This window comes from Zosterops lateralis (genome assembly GCF_965231275.1).
Source record: "Zosterops lateralis genome assembly, chromosome: 24".
In the NCBI taxonomy this organism is placed as follows: domain Eukaryota; kingdom Metazoa; phylum Chordata; class Aves; order Passeriformes; family Zosteropidae; genus Zosterops; species Zosterops lateralis.
The window spans coordinates 3,566,093-3,584,683 of NC_139784.1; the positions used below are offsets into that span (position 1 = coordinate 3,566,093).

Here is an 18,591-nt window from a genome sequence, read left to right on the forward strand (position 1 = left end):
TAATTCATGAAAAACCCCAACCTCCCAGTTATTTGAAGGCCTAGTACTGACTCCTGTGCTGAGATGGTCTTTGGGGAGAGGTAATTCTTACTCCTGCTAACACAGATCTGAAGTTGGTCAAGGTATGAGAACTTACAAATCAAAGATGATTTTTTTCTTTTCTTCAGTGGTTAAAAGAAGTTTAACACTTTAAACTAGGAACAATTCTTCATGTTCTAAGGGAAATTCAATATGTTCATGCACATTTGGATGGCAAAACAAATTGAAGCATAAAATGTTCACTATTTCAGCACAGTGGATGAGGTAAAGCTACTACCTTAAAAGTTAATAAAAAAATAAAGTGGCCCTTAAAACCTACATATCTAGGATTTAGTCCATGATCCCCTACTGATGATACATAAACCCAACTGATTTATAGATGGCCTTCCAATGTTAATGTGATAATGAACGGGGATAGTTATTCCATCTAAGAAAGTCCAAAGCTCTGGGGCACAGAACTCTACACTTTGGCTTTGAGGCCAGAGACAAATGCATTTTTGCAAGGAAAGAGGAGAGAAAAGGTCAGACGCTGATTTATTCATCAGCCTGTACAAGAGCATAACACTGAAATTGTCCCTGAAATAACAACTGCAGCTATAGGAACTAGAATTCAAATATTAGGAGAAGTTTGTTTTCTAATTCTCTGGGCAAGGGAAGAATTCAGGTTTAGCTTATGCTTGCTATCCTTTTGTTTACACTTCTGTTTGCTGAAATACCCTGCAGCAACCTTGTGTTGCTCTGGCTTGGTCACCTGCCAGGTACCCACTGGGGTCACTGTGACATCTCAGCAAACACCAAACTGGTGAATTCACAGAGCTGGCTCCTGGCTCCAGGATCATGTTGGTGGAACAGTCTCTTCTCTGCATGGTTCCTCCTGCTGGGTTGGCTCCTGGGAGGGGACCAGGAGAGCCAGAGGCTGGGGACACACCCTCAGGGCTGCTTCTCTTGAATGACAACCCAGCCAGTTTGGCTTCAGCAAAAATTCCTGTCTTCAAACCCTAATTACTGTGCTGGCACAGCACTCTGAGTGGTTTTTCTAATTGTTTGTATTTATTTGCAACGTCTCTGCTGCAACAGGGACCTGTGATAAATATAATTCCACTCATCGCTAATTCGATGCTTTTTTGGGGGTAGAAGGGAGAGTAATTTCATGGTAAACCATAATTACTAGAACAAGAAGTACCTTAATTGCCAATCCAATCTGAGGGAGTAGCTGAGGCTCCAATCAGCCTAATTAGAATTCTACTTGTTCATAATAAATAAGCAGTAATTACTAATTGGACCTAGCCTACAGTATTCTAAAAGTGTGGATTTAATGTCAGTTGGTGTTTAATTTTGGCCATTTTCTACTTGCTCTGGACTGACAGTCCAGCACAGAACTGAACAGAGGAGACATCTGAGGCCTTTAAAGCTTCTCCTGCTGTTGGCTTCTAGTGGCAGAACAGGCAACTTGATAATGCAAATTATCACTGTTGAGTGCTGAGCTCCTGAATATCTAATTCCAGCTGCAGGTGTCACACACAGGCACCTCCAGCTGTATGGTGGAAATAGTGGAAAAATCCTTTTAGCTTTTCCCTCTTCCTCACCTTTTCTGATGACACCACACTCGCTTGCATGTTAAAAATGTCTTAGGTTATGATTTGGGTCATTCATGGCTAGAAACCAGGGTTTCTGATTGCTGCCAAATAAAAAGAGGAATATTAGTACAATATAGTGATAGCTTGGCTCCAGCTGTTTATCAAATATATATTTAATCACAAGCATAAATCACATTGTGCCTGAAAGGAGCCATGGGGCAGCCTCTCCTCCCAGGGACAGGACAGCAGGACACAGCCTTGAGCTCCCTCCAGAGAGGTTTAGGCTGGACATGAGGGAGAATTTCCCCCCAGAAAGGGTGATTAGACCTTGGAAGGCCCAGGGCAGTGGTGGAGTCACAGTCCATGGATGTGTTTAAGGAAAACCTGGACGTGGCACTTGGTGCCATGGTTTGATGAGGTGGTGTTGGGTCACAGTCTGGACCCAGAGGTCTTTTCCAGCCTAACTGATCCTGTGACAGCAGGAGGATATCTGCAACTCCTCTCCCCAAATTTTACTGACCTACAGAACTGAGATATTCTTACAGGCCTGAAACAGCACTAGCAAGTTACAGCATAAATGAAGCATCATAAAAGTATTTATTCCACAGTTTCCCTTCTCTTTTTTTTTTTTTTTTTTTCCTAAGAACTCACTAGTTGGTAATGGGAATATTATGTTAGACCTACAAACACATTCTAACTTGTGGTTAATACATGTGTTCAGCAGATTTGACAATTAGAACATTAGAGTAATAAAAATTTAGTCAAAGATTTTTGGTTTCAAGTGAAATGAAATGAAAGTAGACTTACCAGTCTACTGATCTTTACCACTAATGGGGAACTGAAGATTTGTTACTTAGAGCAGGCATAGGTGCAGCAGCTTTCTCTTAGAGAGTCTCCTGGAAAACAGGGGTAAGAAGCAACTGTGGGAATCAGAACAGAAATATTGTGGTATCAACCTGGTCGTGCAGGGCTCTCTCTAATGAGTAAGAGTAATGTTAACCAGTCAGACTGGCTGGCCAAGAGACAAATATCCTCCCCAAATCCCAAATGTCAGGGTGTTCCAATCTGTCAGCAGCCCCATATCCTCCTAGCTACAGCTGGTCACAGTGTAACACAGACTCTGCAATCAGTAGCTCCTCTTTACCCCATTTTTAGCTTTTTTCTTCTTTTTCCCTCTTTTTTTTTTTCTTATTTCTTTTTTTTTCAATTTTGAGTCCTTCAGAAATAAATAGAATTCCTTGGGTTGATTTTTCTTAGATCAGCTTGGGTTGTTTTTTTTCTTAGATCAGCTTCTGTTCTCACAGCTTCTGGGCAAATACTTCCTTATTTGCTAGAGGGCTTAAGGCCCTGGGAACCCAGCAAGGGGCAAGTGGAAGAGCTGCTCACACTCTTTCTTACCAAGCTAAAAATCACTTTTTCTATCAATCAAACCCTACATGAGGCCTCCTTCAACTTACAGGCTCCTCACCTTGGTGTTATGATCCTGCCAGTCACTGTCATGGCAACCACAGAGACCATTCCAGCTGAGGGAACTGCTACTTTTTTGGGGTAGCCAGTTGCTTGACACTTCAAAAATATAAAAAAGCATCCACTAGATTTTTTTTTTTTTTTTTCATTCATGGAACTAAAAAGAGTACATGTAGTACTCAAGAAAATGTGAAAATCAAATTTTTTCTCCATAAACCATAACTGTGGCATCCTGAGTCACAGCAGGAACCATGGTGCCTCACTGTCTTTGAGCAACAAACCACAGGAGTGACTGTCACAGTCACCTGCTAGCGGAGAATTTTGTTCCTCACACACATTTCTCCCACAATAGCAACAGCCCAATGACCAGAGAAAAATTAACATCTCCCCTTACCCCCAGACAACAATCTGACAAACACTTATATAATTTTCTGCATTGTATAAGTTATAGGCATAAAATAAAACCAAATGAGGAAAGAGCCACAAGGCAAGGACTCCAACCAGGGAGAGGGGGTGCAGGAATTCAGCAAATCTGGGAGAGCCTTGTCCCTGCACCCAATGAAGGCTCAGGGAACCTGAATGTGCCCCCACTCCTGAGCTTGCCCTTGTTCTATTGCCAAAATGAGCCTCCAAAACTCTTTTTTAATAAACCCTGAGCTGTCCTGAAGCCATGGTTTTCCTCCTGCTTTGCCATCAGCTGCAGTGTGGGGTGTCTGACGCCGTGTGCATTTGCTGACTCTGCCCTCCAGCACTGGTCTTTCCTACAGGAATTGCTCCAGTGGGAATTGATGAAGGGCTCCCTGTGCTCAGGTGTGGCCTCTTCTCACTCCAAGGGGCTCCTCACTGGTTTTTCTTGCCCCTCAGCTGGAAGCATCCTCCAGCTCTCAGCTGTATCATGAGGGGTGGGCAAGCAAATCCTGCCCATGGGGCTGTGGAACAGACTGGAAAATCCAGGGAAATTCACACATTCATCAAGCAGTGGACAGGTGATACAATTCAGCAATTTTTTAAAATTATTTTTATGTAAACCAAAAGACTAATGGAGGTCCTTGATAAAGCATCTTCATACTTTTAGCCTACACAATTTTATTTATTTATTTCTAAGTGGAAGGAGGGGATGGGGAAGGCACCATTTTATTTAAACCTCAACCACAACTTCCCAGTGTTGTCTTTACCCACAATTGCAGGTAGACATCTCCACCTCGTGGTGTGAAAACAAAGTATCCTTTGAAAAATTCTGACTTGCTGTTTTATGCAAGGGCGGCAGGCTAAAATGACTTCTGTTAATTATTTTCTAAAGCAAACTGTGCTTGTCAGCAGCACACTTACACAAAAATTCAGGGAGGAAGAAGGTTTTATAGACTATTAGCTAGATATAAACCAAGGAGTTGAAAATGAATTATGATATTATGATAACAAATTAATGCTAATCATAAATAACCTGATATGATGATGAATCATGTAACACGAGGATGCTGCATTCAGTTCCCCTTTCTGTATTCAAAGATCCATATCCTGCACAGCATGAGCAGTTTTCTATAGCCTTGTAACCTCTTGGAGGGCAGATCACCAGGAAATGGAGCAAGGAAAAAAGGCTTTGGCTACAGAGAAACTCCTCACCTCTGCCCTCACAAGCAGACACAACCTGCATCCCTCAGGGCCTTTATTTCCAGGTCACAAGCTGAGAGGATGGTCAGTGGAAATTCACTTTTCATGGGCTGCATAACTTCCAGTGTTCCAAACACAGTGAAGTTGGTGCACTGAAATGGGAATTGTAGTTATATTTAAAATCGTACCAATAGAGGGAGATACTCCACCATAACAATTAATTCCTTCACGGCAGAACTGCCTGGAAAAGAGAATTGAAACTGAACATAAACAAGTCATTGCTGTTCTAGTTCTAAGGTGTAATACAACACAATGTGTTCTGTGGTTTCAGCAGAATTCCCAAAAAAAAGGCAACTGACTGAACTTTAATTACTAGACAGGATCACACAGAACAGCTTTAACACTAGAATTTACTCTGATCTCTTCAAAACATTCTGTGACTACATTCCACATAATCATAACAAATTCTTTTATAACTTAGAGGGGGAAAAATTATTTTTCATTACAGTCATTCAACCAAAGAATGAATTCTGGCTCTTCTAAAAATCCTTTACAAAATTTTCATTTAACTGCCTTGAATTTAACACTGAAGGTGATCACAGAGCACAATGGCAAAGGCAGAGGCAAAGGGTGGTAGTGCAGAACTCTTGGCACTGAAGAAATTTAAAAGTTTATTACTTGTCAGATAATCCTACAAATGTATTTATTAGGATGCCCAGAAGCATATGGGATTCTTAATACAACAAAAACTCAAAACAAAAATGTCGCATTCTGCTCTGCCTCAAAATATATGAACCACACACTGAAGGGTAGATTTGTTAATCCATATCCACAAAAAAAATGGTTTTAAAAGGCTGAGAGTTCTGTTCCTCTCTGTTCCTTGGAGATTCCTGTTTCTTTCATGTTATCTGATGAAAAGAACAGAAGAGTTTTGCAATCTGCCAAAAGCTGAGCTAATTTTGTATTTTTCAAACTATTTTCCAGTCAAACTCTTTAACTGTTCCTTTGCTGACCTTACAAAATATTCTTGATTTAATAGAAAGTTTCTACTGCCTTGGCCCTTGTTCAGGACATTCAGCTCTCCATGAAATAGCTGCAATAACATGCGCAACATAAAGACAGGAGTCATTAAAAAAAAAAAGATGATTTATCAAAGTTTTTGGCAAATGGTTTTTCCTGTCTTAAGGATTAACGTTGTAGCTGAGACACTATTTGCTTCTATGACCTTTCAAGGGAGGAATATTCCTCTTCTTTACATGGTACTGGGCCTCAAATCCACAAAAGGAACTTCAAGAGGAGAGACAAGCCAGGAATCCAGAAGTTGTGTCCAGACCTGCAAGCCAAGATGTTTGCTCCCTTAGCACAGCTGCTGAAAAAATGGAACATGCTTTGCTTCCTGTAATTGCTAAATTGCAATCAGTATTATAAAAATTTACCTATTTGCATTCATACTCACTTTTTAATAGTGGAGAAAAAACAAAAGACAATGTTTTAAACAAACTGTGTAAAAGAAATCCCCATGAAGTGGGAACAGCTCTAAGGTACAAGAAAAACATGTATGCACCTATCCATCCTAGAATTTATTGTGTCTAATTTCCCATTTTTAATGACAGCAGCACTCTTTTTTTGTTTTTTTGGTTTTTTTTAGGGTTTCATGGTAATTTTTTTAGAAATAAAACGTTGTGTAACATTACAGCAGCTCCCAGCTAGTGTTTTTTCCTTTTAGTATTCCTGCAAACTTAAAGCTGCCCCCCTCTTTCTTCTGCTTCTTGCTTCTACTGCTCTCTGTCCTAAGATCAATTATCATCTAAGTGTCTCTAACACTTCTTGATGTTTCCTCTACCTGAAGCAGAATTTCTTTTTTTTTTTTATCTTCACTACTGTGAAGCCATCAAATTTAATTAATCCCGGAAATATTGACTTAGTGCTAAGGGAAACATTATCATTACATTAGAAATGCTGGTGGTGGTGGTGATAATGCCAACTCCCATCTGCAGAGCAAGGCAGACACTCTGTCTTAGCAAGACACATTTTAGGTAAAAGTCTTTGGAGCCAAAAGCATTATTTACTCACTTAACTTCAGGTATTCATTATACTACTGCAGGTGGAGGAGCTGGCTGCTTGGCATCTTCTCTTCAACATTATTTCTCTGACATTACATATAATTTGTGCTTCAAAATTCCCTACAAATTGAGTGAAAACGTGTTCTTAGAAGTTTAGGGAGAAGAGAGATAAAGATATCATACAACTGTGAGATCACTGTTATAAAATAGCTGCTTTAATTTATTATTTTTTTTTTTAAGAAGGAATGCAGACTTCCTTTCTAAATCTCTTCCTTCAAATTGTCAAAAATCTAATGCTGATTTCCTCCAAATTCGGGCCTTTTAAACCCATCTAATTTGTCATATGGCATTATATCAAAACGCAAGTTAACATTTCACGACATTTTGTCCAATATCTGATGTCTTTTAACAGCACTCTTTAATCCCAGGGCTCTTTAATATTCGTTGGTTATGTGAAAAACGAGGTTCACTTTCTTTGGTAAATTTTAAGAGATAGATTTAATTAAAAATTAAGACAATTAGGAGATAGGAAAAAGCAAAGTACAGCCAGCCAGGTGACTTAGCACTCAGCTAAGTCCACACTCTGCTATATCAGAGACATTCGTTAAATACGCTTTTTATTGCATCGGTTTGTTGAATATTCATATTTTTCTATAAACTAGTTTCTGTATTTTAGGAACTGGTTTGCATGGTCTTTTTTTGGGTTCACCTTTTGCGTGTTTTGTGGCTGTGTCTTCATTATCACCTCCAGCTCGGGCTTTGGTCTATGTTTTCTTCAGATGGCAGATGCTGATAGTTGGTGTATCAATAGTAGGGTCTTCTTTATATGTTCTTTGGATGTTATTTTGACTAAACAGACAGTTTAAGCATAATATAACAACTACTACTACTACAACGCTTAATTTTCTTTATTAAAAGCAGAAATAAAAAATTTATATCCTCTATACTTACCACAACGTTATTAATCATACAGCACACATCTTGCGAAAAGCCAACTTTATAATATACTTTTATAACAGTTAGGAGATCATTTTTCCTTTCTAGGTACACTGCCTCTATCAGTCGAAGCTTTACACTTCTCCTGTTCTTTTATTCTTCCAGAAAGGCTGAGAAGACTATTAAAATGACTCAGGGCCTATCCTTGGGCTGGGTGGTTCCTCCCCAGCTCTCACAGCCCCATCTCCTCTCCTCTCCAGGTTTGTCCTTGTCCCCCCTTTCTCCAGCCGTCCTGCCCTCTGCTACCTCTGCCCCTTACCTGGGGAAATCCCACAACGGACAGACAAAAAAAAAAACCAACCCTCCAAGATAAATCTCTGCCTCCCATCCTTCACCTCCTCCCGGGAGCGCCCCTCACAAAAACCCACCTCCCCTCACAAAAACCCACCTCCAGCCGCGCCTTTTTTATTTTATTTTTTTTCCCCCATCCATTTCTCAGCGCTTGACCGCAGAGATGTTGACTTTAGGAAGGTTAAAGGTGGCTGCCCGGGGCCAACAAATGGGCTTTGTCAGAGGGGCGGGTGTTGTTTCAGCGGTGAGGGGTCAGCGGGACGCGGCCCCCGCTGAGGCGCCGAGTGACGGCGGCAGCTGCGGGCGGGGCCGGGCCCGGCGCGTTCCCGCCTCGGGGAGCGCGGGCAGCGCCTTTCCCACAGCCGGGCCCGGGGAGATCCCTGAGGGGAGCACGGCCCGAGAGGTTTAAATTGTGGGGAAAATGACGTTTGCTTTTTTTGGTAAATTTTAAGAGATAGGTTTAATTAAAAAATGAAGATAATTAGGAGATAAAAAAGCAAAGTAGGGCCGGCCACGTGACTCGGCACTCAGCTAAGTCCGCTCTTTGCCATATCAGAGACATTCGTTAAATACCCTTTCTATCGTCAGTTAATCGGGTCAAATACCCTTCTACCCTTTCTATCATCAGTTTGTTGAATATTCGTATTTTCCTATAAACTGGTTGCTATATTTTAGGAACTGTTTTGCATGGTCTCTCCTTGGGTTTGCCCTTTTAGAGCATCTGTGTTTCGTGGCTGTGTCTTCATTATCACCTCCAGCTCGGGCCTTGGTCCATCCTTTCTTCAGATGGGAGATGTTGGTAGTTGGTATATCAATAGCAGAGTCTTCTTTACACATTCGCTGGATGTTATTTTTATTAAACAGAGAGTTTAAGCATATTTATATCAATAGCAGTCTCCTTTACATGTTCACTGGATGTTATGCCGACCAAACAGACCAACATATCAACTACTTCTACTATGCCTAATTTTCTTTACTAATAGCAGAAATAAAAAAATTATATCCTATATCCTTACCACAACGTTATTAATCATACAGCACACATACTGCAAAAAGCCAACTTTATAATATACATTTATAACAGAATGTTGGTGTACAGTTTAAATCGGGATGTTGGTGTGAGGAAATCCAGCCTGGTGGGGATTCCCGGGTGGGACGACTGAAGCAGATCCTGACCCAAGGGAGTTTGAGACTAAAGGATGATCCTCCTTTCTCTTCTGTCCCTGCAAGGACAAATGTTTGCTAATTAGATAGAGCTTTATGTAGACTGACGGTAGGACTGAATAAAAAACGTAGTTTGAATTCATACAAACTTCCAGTAGCCCGTGTCAGTGAAATGTTTCACATATCACAACACACCCACACATGTCAGAAAAACCCTTTTTCTGAACCAGAGATGGGGCTCCTGAGAGATGTTTTAAAGATTTTATTCCATTTTCAGTCTCACGAGAAGGGTAAGATAGTACAGATGTTACAGTTCACACCATCACAATCAGAAGCCAAACTATTTCCTAATTACAATACATTATAAGCATTTCTTGGCCCATCAGCTCTTGTCACGCAATGCTGCTAATACTTTTAACACCAATCACTGATTATTTTACCCCACATGGTCTTGCTACAGTGAATCTTTCAGAGTTCTAATTCTGCAAAATATCTGGTCTGCTTGCAAGGCCATGGTTTGAAACTTGTTTCCAGTTCCATTTCCCTCTCAACAATGTCTGTCCTATTCCATGGCCTTTCTAAGTCAGCATTTTATCTCAGAGTTTGTGTACAAATCTACAAGACTATGTGAGCTTTCAGTCAGGCTTAAAAATCCTCTATAAATCCATTTCTCACACACAGAGAGAATATTAATTAAATATTCTGCATTAGCAAAACGTTTTGGACTCTGACTCAGATTCTGCCAGTGCCTGAAACATTTGCAGCATTCACAAATTCATCATAACCTGATCTTTCAAAAAAAGAGCAGTCTGGGGGTCTTCCTCCTGCCTGTGAGTATGAAATGCTTTTAACTGTTTACTATTTAATGCAACAGAGCAAGTATTTGGTTGAGTTCTTCCTAGAGAAGAACTAGCTATCAGAAATTGAGTATTTTGCATGAAAAGTTAGATTCCTGTGATAGAAAGGAATTTGATGTTCTTGTTCAGAAGGATCTGAACTAAAATAATTTGATTTCCTAGAAAAGGGCAAGTTCTAAAACCCAACAGATATAACAGGATGAACACATTTCCCACCTCACCCAGATTCCGTGAAATTTTACAATTCTGAACTATACAAAAGCCAAAATGACAGATCACTTCAGCTCCTGTGGAGAATGAAGACCTCATGTCTGTTAAATCTCTGTGCTCCTGAGTCAACACAAACCCCAGCAGCAGTGGTGGGAGAAGGGAAAGAGGCACACACAACGTGGAGCAGGGCCTGGGGGAGTATTTGAAAGGGCTGCAAGCAGATTCTGGGAACATGGAACACATGCAATAAACACATGCAATAAACACATGCAAAAACACATAAACTGTCATTAAAAATATGGATAACAACCTTGAGAGGAGCTGCAGTGGCAAAGAAGGGTTTGGGACATTCTCAGCTGCCAATACTTCTGTGAAAAAGGGATTGGGAACAGATTCCCTGTTAATGTCTTCTCAGCTGGGATGGCTCTGAGGTCTAAAAAAATCTGCTTTCTGTTAGGAAAAACTATAAAATGTTCAACTAAAGATGAAAAACATGCCTTTCACTGGCATAAAATCAGGAGATTTCCTTGCAGGAGGGTGTATTGAAAATTCCCTAGAAAGTAGAATACAGAAAGAATAACTGCCACTGGCAGCAAACTCCAACTCTCAGCAAATACATGTGTTACAAATCTAACAAAACAAACAAACATCACTCAAAGCCTTCCGTGTGTGTACAAGCCAGGTTTAATAATTGTTTTAACCTTAGGATTGGGCCTTAAATTATTTATAATTATTGAAGTCCTTTCTTACTTCTATTTCCCACTTTAGTTCTTGAAATTTGGTGTCTATTGAATCCTGGTTTAGGGCTTTTTCTATACCCAGGGCGGAGAATTTTGTTAACAGTGCAATAAAAATAACTTCATAGTGTTACAAGGAAACATTAAAGACTTTTTTTGTGTGCTGCTCTTTCCCTTAAAAAAAAAATACAGACATTGTTTCTTTAAAAGGCTCCATCTGCAAATCCCATTAGATGTGCATATAAGGTTTCAGATGATTAATAGCTGCCTGCTTTGCTTTGGTTGGAGGGGCTGAGGGTATGTGTGTTAACCCCTCCCTCCCCTCGCTCACATTTCACTTCACAAACTTGTCACTGTCTCCCCAGCACAGTATTTAAAAAGTGTTTCACTCATGCCCAGCACTTCACAAGGAACCAACTCATGGCAAGCCCTGCATAAATCTGGTTGCCCCAGTCAGGGCAATGAAGACCTTTAGAATTAGAGTTCCTAAAGTAGCGAACCTGCAACAGCATCAAACCCACCAGCAAACTGTTGTTTAGGGAGGAGATCTATCCTGTAAAATTTGGAAGAGTTTCCCTCTGCTTCTCTTCTGCTTTTGAGGGCTGGGCTGTCACCAGGCGGGAGCACTGAGGTGTGGACAGGACTGGAAGCAGATGGATCCCAGCAGCAGCAGCTGCATGCGCAGCCCACAGCCTCCCACCCTGCTCTGGGGGTGTGTGAGGAGCTCCCACACCGACCTGACCACAGCTCCAGGGCTCAGCCACTATCCAGCAGCACCATTCTCCTTCCAGCAAAAGCCAGATTTTGCTGCTTACTCCGATTTCTCAGCCTCCTGCCTGGTGACAGCTCCCCACAGCTTCCCGCAGCAGGAGCGGGCTCTGGTGGAGCAGCACCCCTCATTCCAGCACTCTGACTGGCACCTGGCAGCAACTGAGGCCAGAAGAGGAATAAATCCAGGACTGGCCTTGGCTTCTGGAGAGTCAGAGGGCAGCAGCCCCAGCCTCGTGAGTGTGGCTGCAGATGAAGATGATGAGGCGCCAGCAAATCCTACAAGTGACTCTGAGAAAAAGCCATCGAAAAGGAAAAAGGAAAGCTCAGGTAGGTGATACAAAATCAGGGCTGTGGTGGAATGCAAGAGATGGAATGAGAGCACCTGGTGAGACTGGGAATTAAGAAAGAAAGCTGGTGAGCAAAACATTTCACAATATTTGACTGAGGAAACTTTAGACTGTAACAGCACTGTAACTATCTTATGCTTATTCTGGTATTTGTATTTCACTCCTGCAGATCTTGAGTAGGCAGGTATTTTAGTCACCAGCACAATGCACATTTGCTGTAACTGAGCAGGAGTCACCATGGCATGTACACACAGAACTGGAAGTCCCAGGATGGGGAGCTGTACATTCACACCTGCCATTTGTCTGAGCAAAAGAGAATGGCAGAGAGCAAAGATCCCTTATCCTGAGTTGCCTGTGGTAGTTGGAAATATCATACTAGGAATTTGACATCTCAGTTTATGGTGAGAAGTACAAGAGGCAAAGTCTTCCCTTAAATGTAAATTCTGTCCGATCTCACTAAATGTTAAATATTTTAACCTCATAACAAGAGGTACTGACAGTTTACCCATCAGTACAATGTCCAACAATGCAGAAAATGTACATGGTTTTCATGGTGTCATCCTAGCTAGCAAAACACATTCCTTCCACAGTGTAAAAATCAATAATTTCATAGTTGTGCAAACTAACTTGCTGATATCTCAGATCCAAATCTGTGAAATATGCATAAAATTGTTTTTTCTTAAGGAAGCTGTTAAAATTTAAGATGCTTATGTGCTTTCAGATGCCACAGCACTCGTTTACAAGCTACAGTGTGCTTTTTCCCACAGCCCTGCTACCAAGTGGAGAAAATCTTCCAGTAGCCTCATTTCACAGGAAGAGAATGCAGGGATAAAAATATTAATTGACTGATTTCTAGGTTTTGCAGACATTTGGAGAATTTAGGTTCATTTATACTAAGAAAGGCATGTTTAGGCAAAATTTTCCCAAATGCAAAGAAGTTTAAATAAAATAATAATTTAAAAAGTGAACAACACTTTCATTAACACATCAGCTAGTCATAGAAAAACAGCAGATTTCGGCTTACTCACATTAGAGGGATATCTTTATCCTTAAAGAGACTGATTCCAAAGCACATCTCCCTGTTCTAAGTAGAAAAGTTCCTTTATTCTCCCTTACTAACACTCTTCACAGTTTCTTTTTGTACTTGCTGCTGTCCCCTACACTCTTCCTTTTGGGGAGCTGTAAAAAATGACACCCCTGAGAGGTCTGGAGTTCCACCTTCTAGTGACCCCTGCAGCCCTGGGGAGAGGCAGCTGTTGAGTTCAACCCAGCACTGAAGCCGGTTGGGATCCTGGAAGGAGACACATTCCTTGGGAGAGACACACATTTGCCTCTGGTTCCTAAGCAGCATCTTTTTTCCCTTTCCTTTCCTTTCCTTTCCTTTCCTTTCCTTTCCTTTCCTTTCCTTTCCTTTCCTTTCCTTTCCTTTCCTTTCCTTTCCTTTCCTTTCCTTTCCTTTCCTTTCCTTTCCTTTCCTTTCCTTTCCTTTCCTTCCCTTCCCTTCCCTGAACTTCCCTGAACTTCCCTGAACTTCCCTTCCCTTTCTTTAGCTTTCCTTCCCTGAACTTCCCTTCCCTGAACTTTCCTTGCTCTCCTTTTTTCCTTTTTAAACTGGCAGTACAGTAGGAAAAACCTGCCCAAGGTGATTTGTCCTTTCACACATTTGTAATTTCCCACATCCTGTTGTCAAAACTGAAGCAGCTGGGCCACATTTCCACTTCTGGAATCTCACAGAACATCAAGCCTTATGTGGATAAGCATTGTGTCTCCTGACAATACCCTGTGGAACACAGTGTGGATGAGAGAGTTCAAGCTACACATCCTACTCTGCTCCCAGAAATATCCAAATATCCCTCCTTAATTATTCCCCTTGTCTTTTGGAGATGAAGATTGGTGAAACTGCCCCTTGGAAATGGAGTCCTTCCCACAGGGTGCCATGAACTCACATGTACTTTGCATTATCTACTTGTTTATAGATTCTGCCATGTGCTGAAGGCATTGGGGAGCTGCTGCACCCTCCGTGTGTCTGCGAGGGCAGCACAGACCCCAGGGGAAGCCCCTGAGTTCAAGGCTCCCAGAAGCTGGTGGCAAAGTTCCCAGCAGGAGATCCACACTTCAAATCCTGCCTCCCCCCTGCTCCCTCACAGTCACACTTGTGAGCCTGTGGGAAATGTGATAGTGTGTCTGTGCAGTAAGGGCTGAGAACAAAGGGGATCGTTAAACTCTGGGCAAAGACATGGGGAGAAACTTCTGGAGTTTTGTTCCTGCACATTCCCCACCTTTATTTGTGGATTTCTGAAGTAGCAAAACCAGTATAGAACAATCTAGACTAATTCCCTTGGAATGGAAAGCAGTGTGTGACACACTGGTCCCTGTGTGCTTTACCAGTAATGAGAGCTGTGTTTGATTTCTCCATTTCTGATAAGATCAGATCAGTGACAAATCCCACAGTCACACCTCACAGATTTCTCCAGTTTTACTGCTTTGGCCACTAAAATGACACCCAGAAGATGAAGCTGCACACCATGCTCATATTGTTACCATTTTGCTGATCATTTCTGTGTATAAATATTATGCTAGGCCACACAGAGCTCCACTGGGTACTGGTTACACATAAAAATGAAGTAACTGATTCTCAGCATAACAAAAACACCACTAGCATGTTTAGTTCAGGGAATCTAGCAAGAGGAGCAAGAGGGGAGAAAGAGTCAAGCAACTCACAAAACTGACTCCCTGAAACACTGGCAGTTTGGACTTTCCTCACTAAAAGTAATGCATTTTTCCTTGCTTTGCTTGGAGATTCTTTGAGCACCAACTTTAAAAACACAGCAGGGAAAAAAATTTTTAAAAAAATGAAGGAAAAGAAAAAAGAAAAATAAAAAAGAGAAAGAATTTTTAAAAATTGAAAAGGGTTGCCATAGTCTCAGGTAAAGTCAGTTTGTGTTTGCTTATTGTCATAATTGGTACAGCATCACTTTGGCTATGGCTTGAAGTTTGGCTTTGAAATATGAATCTTGACTACATTGCAGAAATGTACACAAATAGCAAACAGGTTTTTCAAGCCAGCACAATGACAAGGATGATACTGAGGCCAGTCATGTACACAGACACCAGATCTGCTTGTAGTTTTTATTTAGCAAGGATCAGAAAAAGTTTAAAAACAAGAGTGTTCAAGGTGGGTCTGGGCAAAAAACACTGTTTCTCTGCTTTTGCTTGTTTTACTGCCCCATGTCCTCAGTCCAGGCCATGCACCACAGCTGAGGTGATCACTAGTGATTTGTTCTTATGTCCTGCACCAGAACTGGGCACCATGCCCTCCTGGCATCCTGCATGCTGCATGGCCTTGGCTGCCTGGTAGATCAGGGGAGGGTGAAAATATGTATATAAGAAATAAAAATAAAAATGTGGGGAAGAAAACTCTTCCAATGCAATTTCAGCAAGGAATGAGAGCTTGTTTCCCACTCCTGTTCTGTGACTGTGCAGACCCAGGCAATTCTGACAGCACTCCCCACCCTGACTGACTGTTCCACCTCTGTCCTCTCAAAACCAAGGCTGGCAACACCATTCAGTCATGCTGAGCTCGAGGGGGCATAAAGCAAACTTCTTAAAAATTCCACTGAGCACTTCAAGGGGTCCTTTAGATCTCTGCAACTGCGCATGTTCACACACATCAGCATAACCCCAAATGACACAAGTGTGCTTGCCTCTTAGAGAACCAGACCTCAAGCAACAAAGCAGAAACCAGCAGCAAATCACGGAAGGAAAGGACAGCTTTCACTAAGGAGCAGCTGCGGGAGCTGGAAGCTGAATTTGCCCACCATAACTACTTGACAAGGCTCAGGAGATACGAGATAGCTGTGAACCTGGATCTCACCGAGAGACAAGTACTTTCCAAACCTTTGTCTCCCCAGTTCCTCTCTCCTCCTCCTCCACAACTTCTCCCTAATGCTAAAAACCAGATATGTTATTCTGCTTTTGCAATGGCACAGAGGTATTTTAAAACAAAGCCTCCACATTTTTTCAAACACCTTTGTTACACGTTTCTGTAAGTAGTTAGCAAATTTAATTATGTTTCTCTAAACTAAAGATAGATTTGGTAATAACTGGTCTCTACTGAGTTCTTGTTTACCACCATTCATTGGTGCATATTGATATATCAAGGTGTGCATGTGGAATATGGATATCACCTCAGACTTGGACTAAGAGGAAATTATTCAACTGAATGTTTGATACATGCATTCTTCCTGGGTCAGGTAGTGTTTTGAGGTGATAAGGAAAGACAATTATACAGAGTTTTGTGGAGAGAGGTATTTCTGTTCTCTCATTGTCATCTCAGTCCAGGTTTCCTTACCAAGGATAAGTGGACAGCAGAAGAATTGTGTAATTATGTGAGGCAAATTTAAATTCCTGAAGCATTAGATTGGATGGCCTAAATGTTAAAAATACATGAGAGGCACTGTGCCTTATTTGACATGAAGACAGATTCTAGGCAAAGCATTTGTACTACCTTTGGGGGTTTCAGGGGAACACCTGTGTGGAGCATTTTAGAAAGAATTGTCCCAATCTGTGTTAGAGAGATGGATTAATCAAACTTGTGAGGCTTTTCTTCTAGAATTCCACAAATCACCTGTCTATACACATGTGCATAGTTCTACTTATACAGCTCAAGTTGAGGCAACAAGTAATTCTTTTCTTTTTATCACCCAGGTCAAAGTGTGGTTTCAGAACAGAAGAATGAAGTGGAAACGTGTTAAAGGTGGGCAAGCAGTGCCCCCACACGAACATGACACAGAGGATGTGGACTCTGCTGCCTCCCCCAGCTCTGAGTAGTCCCTGCAGCAATGGGAGAGGAGTTTGGAGAAAGTCATTGATTGGAACTGGGTGCAACTGCTTAGAATCAGCTGCACAATGAGATCACCCTGCCTGCCAATCCTGTAGCCCATAGTCTTTAAAAGCTGCATGATGCTTGAGGTTACAGAGGCAATTAAACAGCACAGGAGGGAAAAAAAGCCAAAGAACATGGGTTTGATTTTTGTCTCTTGAACTGTCTTACTACCACAGATGTGTCTACAACGAACAACAACAAAAAACCAACAACAAACACTGAATATAAAACAGGAGTAAGGTTGTTGAGACTCTCAAACATCCAGAAAATCCAGATTATTAGTCAGCATCTGCAGCTGTATCCAGGCTTTCCCTGGTCACACCTATTCAGTCTGCATTTGGACTTGACAATGCACATTTCTCTTGTGCCCTACTTGGAGAGAAATAAATACTTTGATAGCCACTGATTTTTCTTGTAAAATGACTTGAACACCTGTATGACTAGGCAATAAGATTACAAAATAAAATGTGAGACTAAAAATACATATACACAGAAGTCTGCTCACCAGTTTCAGAAGAGGTGGCTTTCACAGTGACAGTCCAAGAAGGTAGGTGCCTTGTTGATGGCAGTAATTTGCAGAGGGAGATTTCTTCCAAGCTAACTGTAAATCCTGAAATTAAATTGCTAGATCTCAGTTTCAAATATTTTTTCAAAGCAGTCATTACCAAATGTCCCAGCAGGCACAACAGAGATTGAGCTCTCAACACAACAGCTAAAATATCATTGTCTTGGTTTCAAGTTTTCCAATAAACTGCCACAGCACCGCCAGAAGTCTTAAGAACACTTAAGAACATTCCCACCTTAAATCATCCCTGCTTTCAACTGAAATTTGTAGTGCATCAAATTATGATGATTTAGAAAAGTATAGTGCCTGCTCCCATTTCTTACATCTTTTTGTTTCATGTACTAATGCTATATTTTAAGCAGATTTTTACTTTAGTGTACCACATTATGACTATTGAGAATACGGAAACTTTGGTTTAAATATTTCAGAGGTAATCATTATTTGCAGCTACAGCCTTTCCCCTTGTTCTGATGCATTGCTGTTGTGGTTGCATGTGAACTGTAGATATGCTGGGTACAAATTTGTATATCTGGATTATATGTTTATAAAGCTGTTAGTGGTAATTCCACTTGTGAAAGACCTCAAAATTGATAAATATCAACTCTTTTTTTAAACAGAGATGCTGTATTCTTTTCAAAGAGCTGCATACTATATCTACTAAGAAAAAGCATACATTATATTCCTTCTCAATATTTCTAAACTCTGATTGACAGATGAGAAAAATCAACAGTTTAGAGTATATATTTGTGCAAAAACAACTTAAAAGAATAATTATTTTTAAGCAAGAAATTATTTAAAACTAAAGAAACTTGAGCAGTTTGAGCAGCACTGAGGAAGTGAATTAGGTTATTGTCTGGTTTCCCATACTGCATTACTTGCTCTTATCCACTTTATCTAAAAACAACAGTTACACAAAACAAAATGCCATCACTCCTGAAAAAAACAAAAACAAAAACAAAACAAACAAACAAAAACAAACAAACAAACAAACAAAAAAAAAAAAAAAAAAAAAAA

At 40.9% G+C, this 18,591-nt stretch overlaps 1 protein-coding gene across 1 annotated transcript; it reads left to right on the forward strand.

Annotated features, from left to right (window-relative positions):
- Positions 1 to 11,662: 11,662 nt before the first annotated feature.
- Positions 11,663 to 16,957, forward strand: MEOX1 (mesenchyme homeobox 1; the record flags this gene model as incomplete). Its single annotated transcript, XM_083877405.1, has 3 exons — positions 11,663 to 12,107; positions 15,839 to 16,011; positions 16,835 to 16,957. The coding sequence occupies 3 exons, from the start codon at positions 11,663 to 11,665 to the stop codon at positions 16,955 to 16,957; spliced, it is 741 nt and encodes a 246-aa protein (XP_083733531.1).
- Positions 16,958 to 18,591: the final 1,634 nt, after the last annotated feature.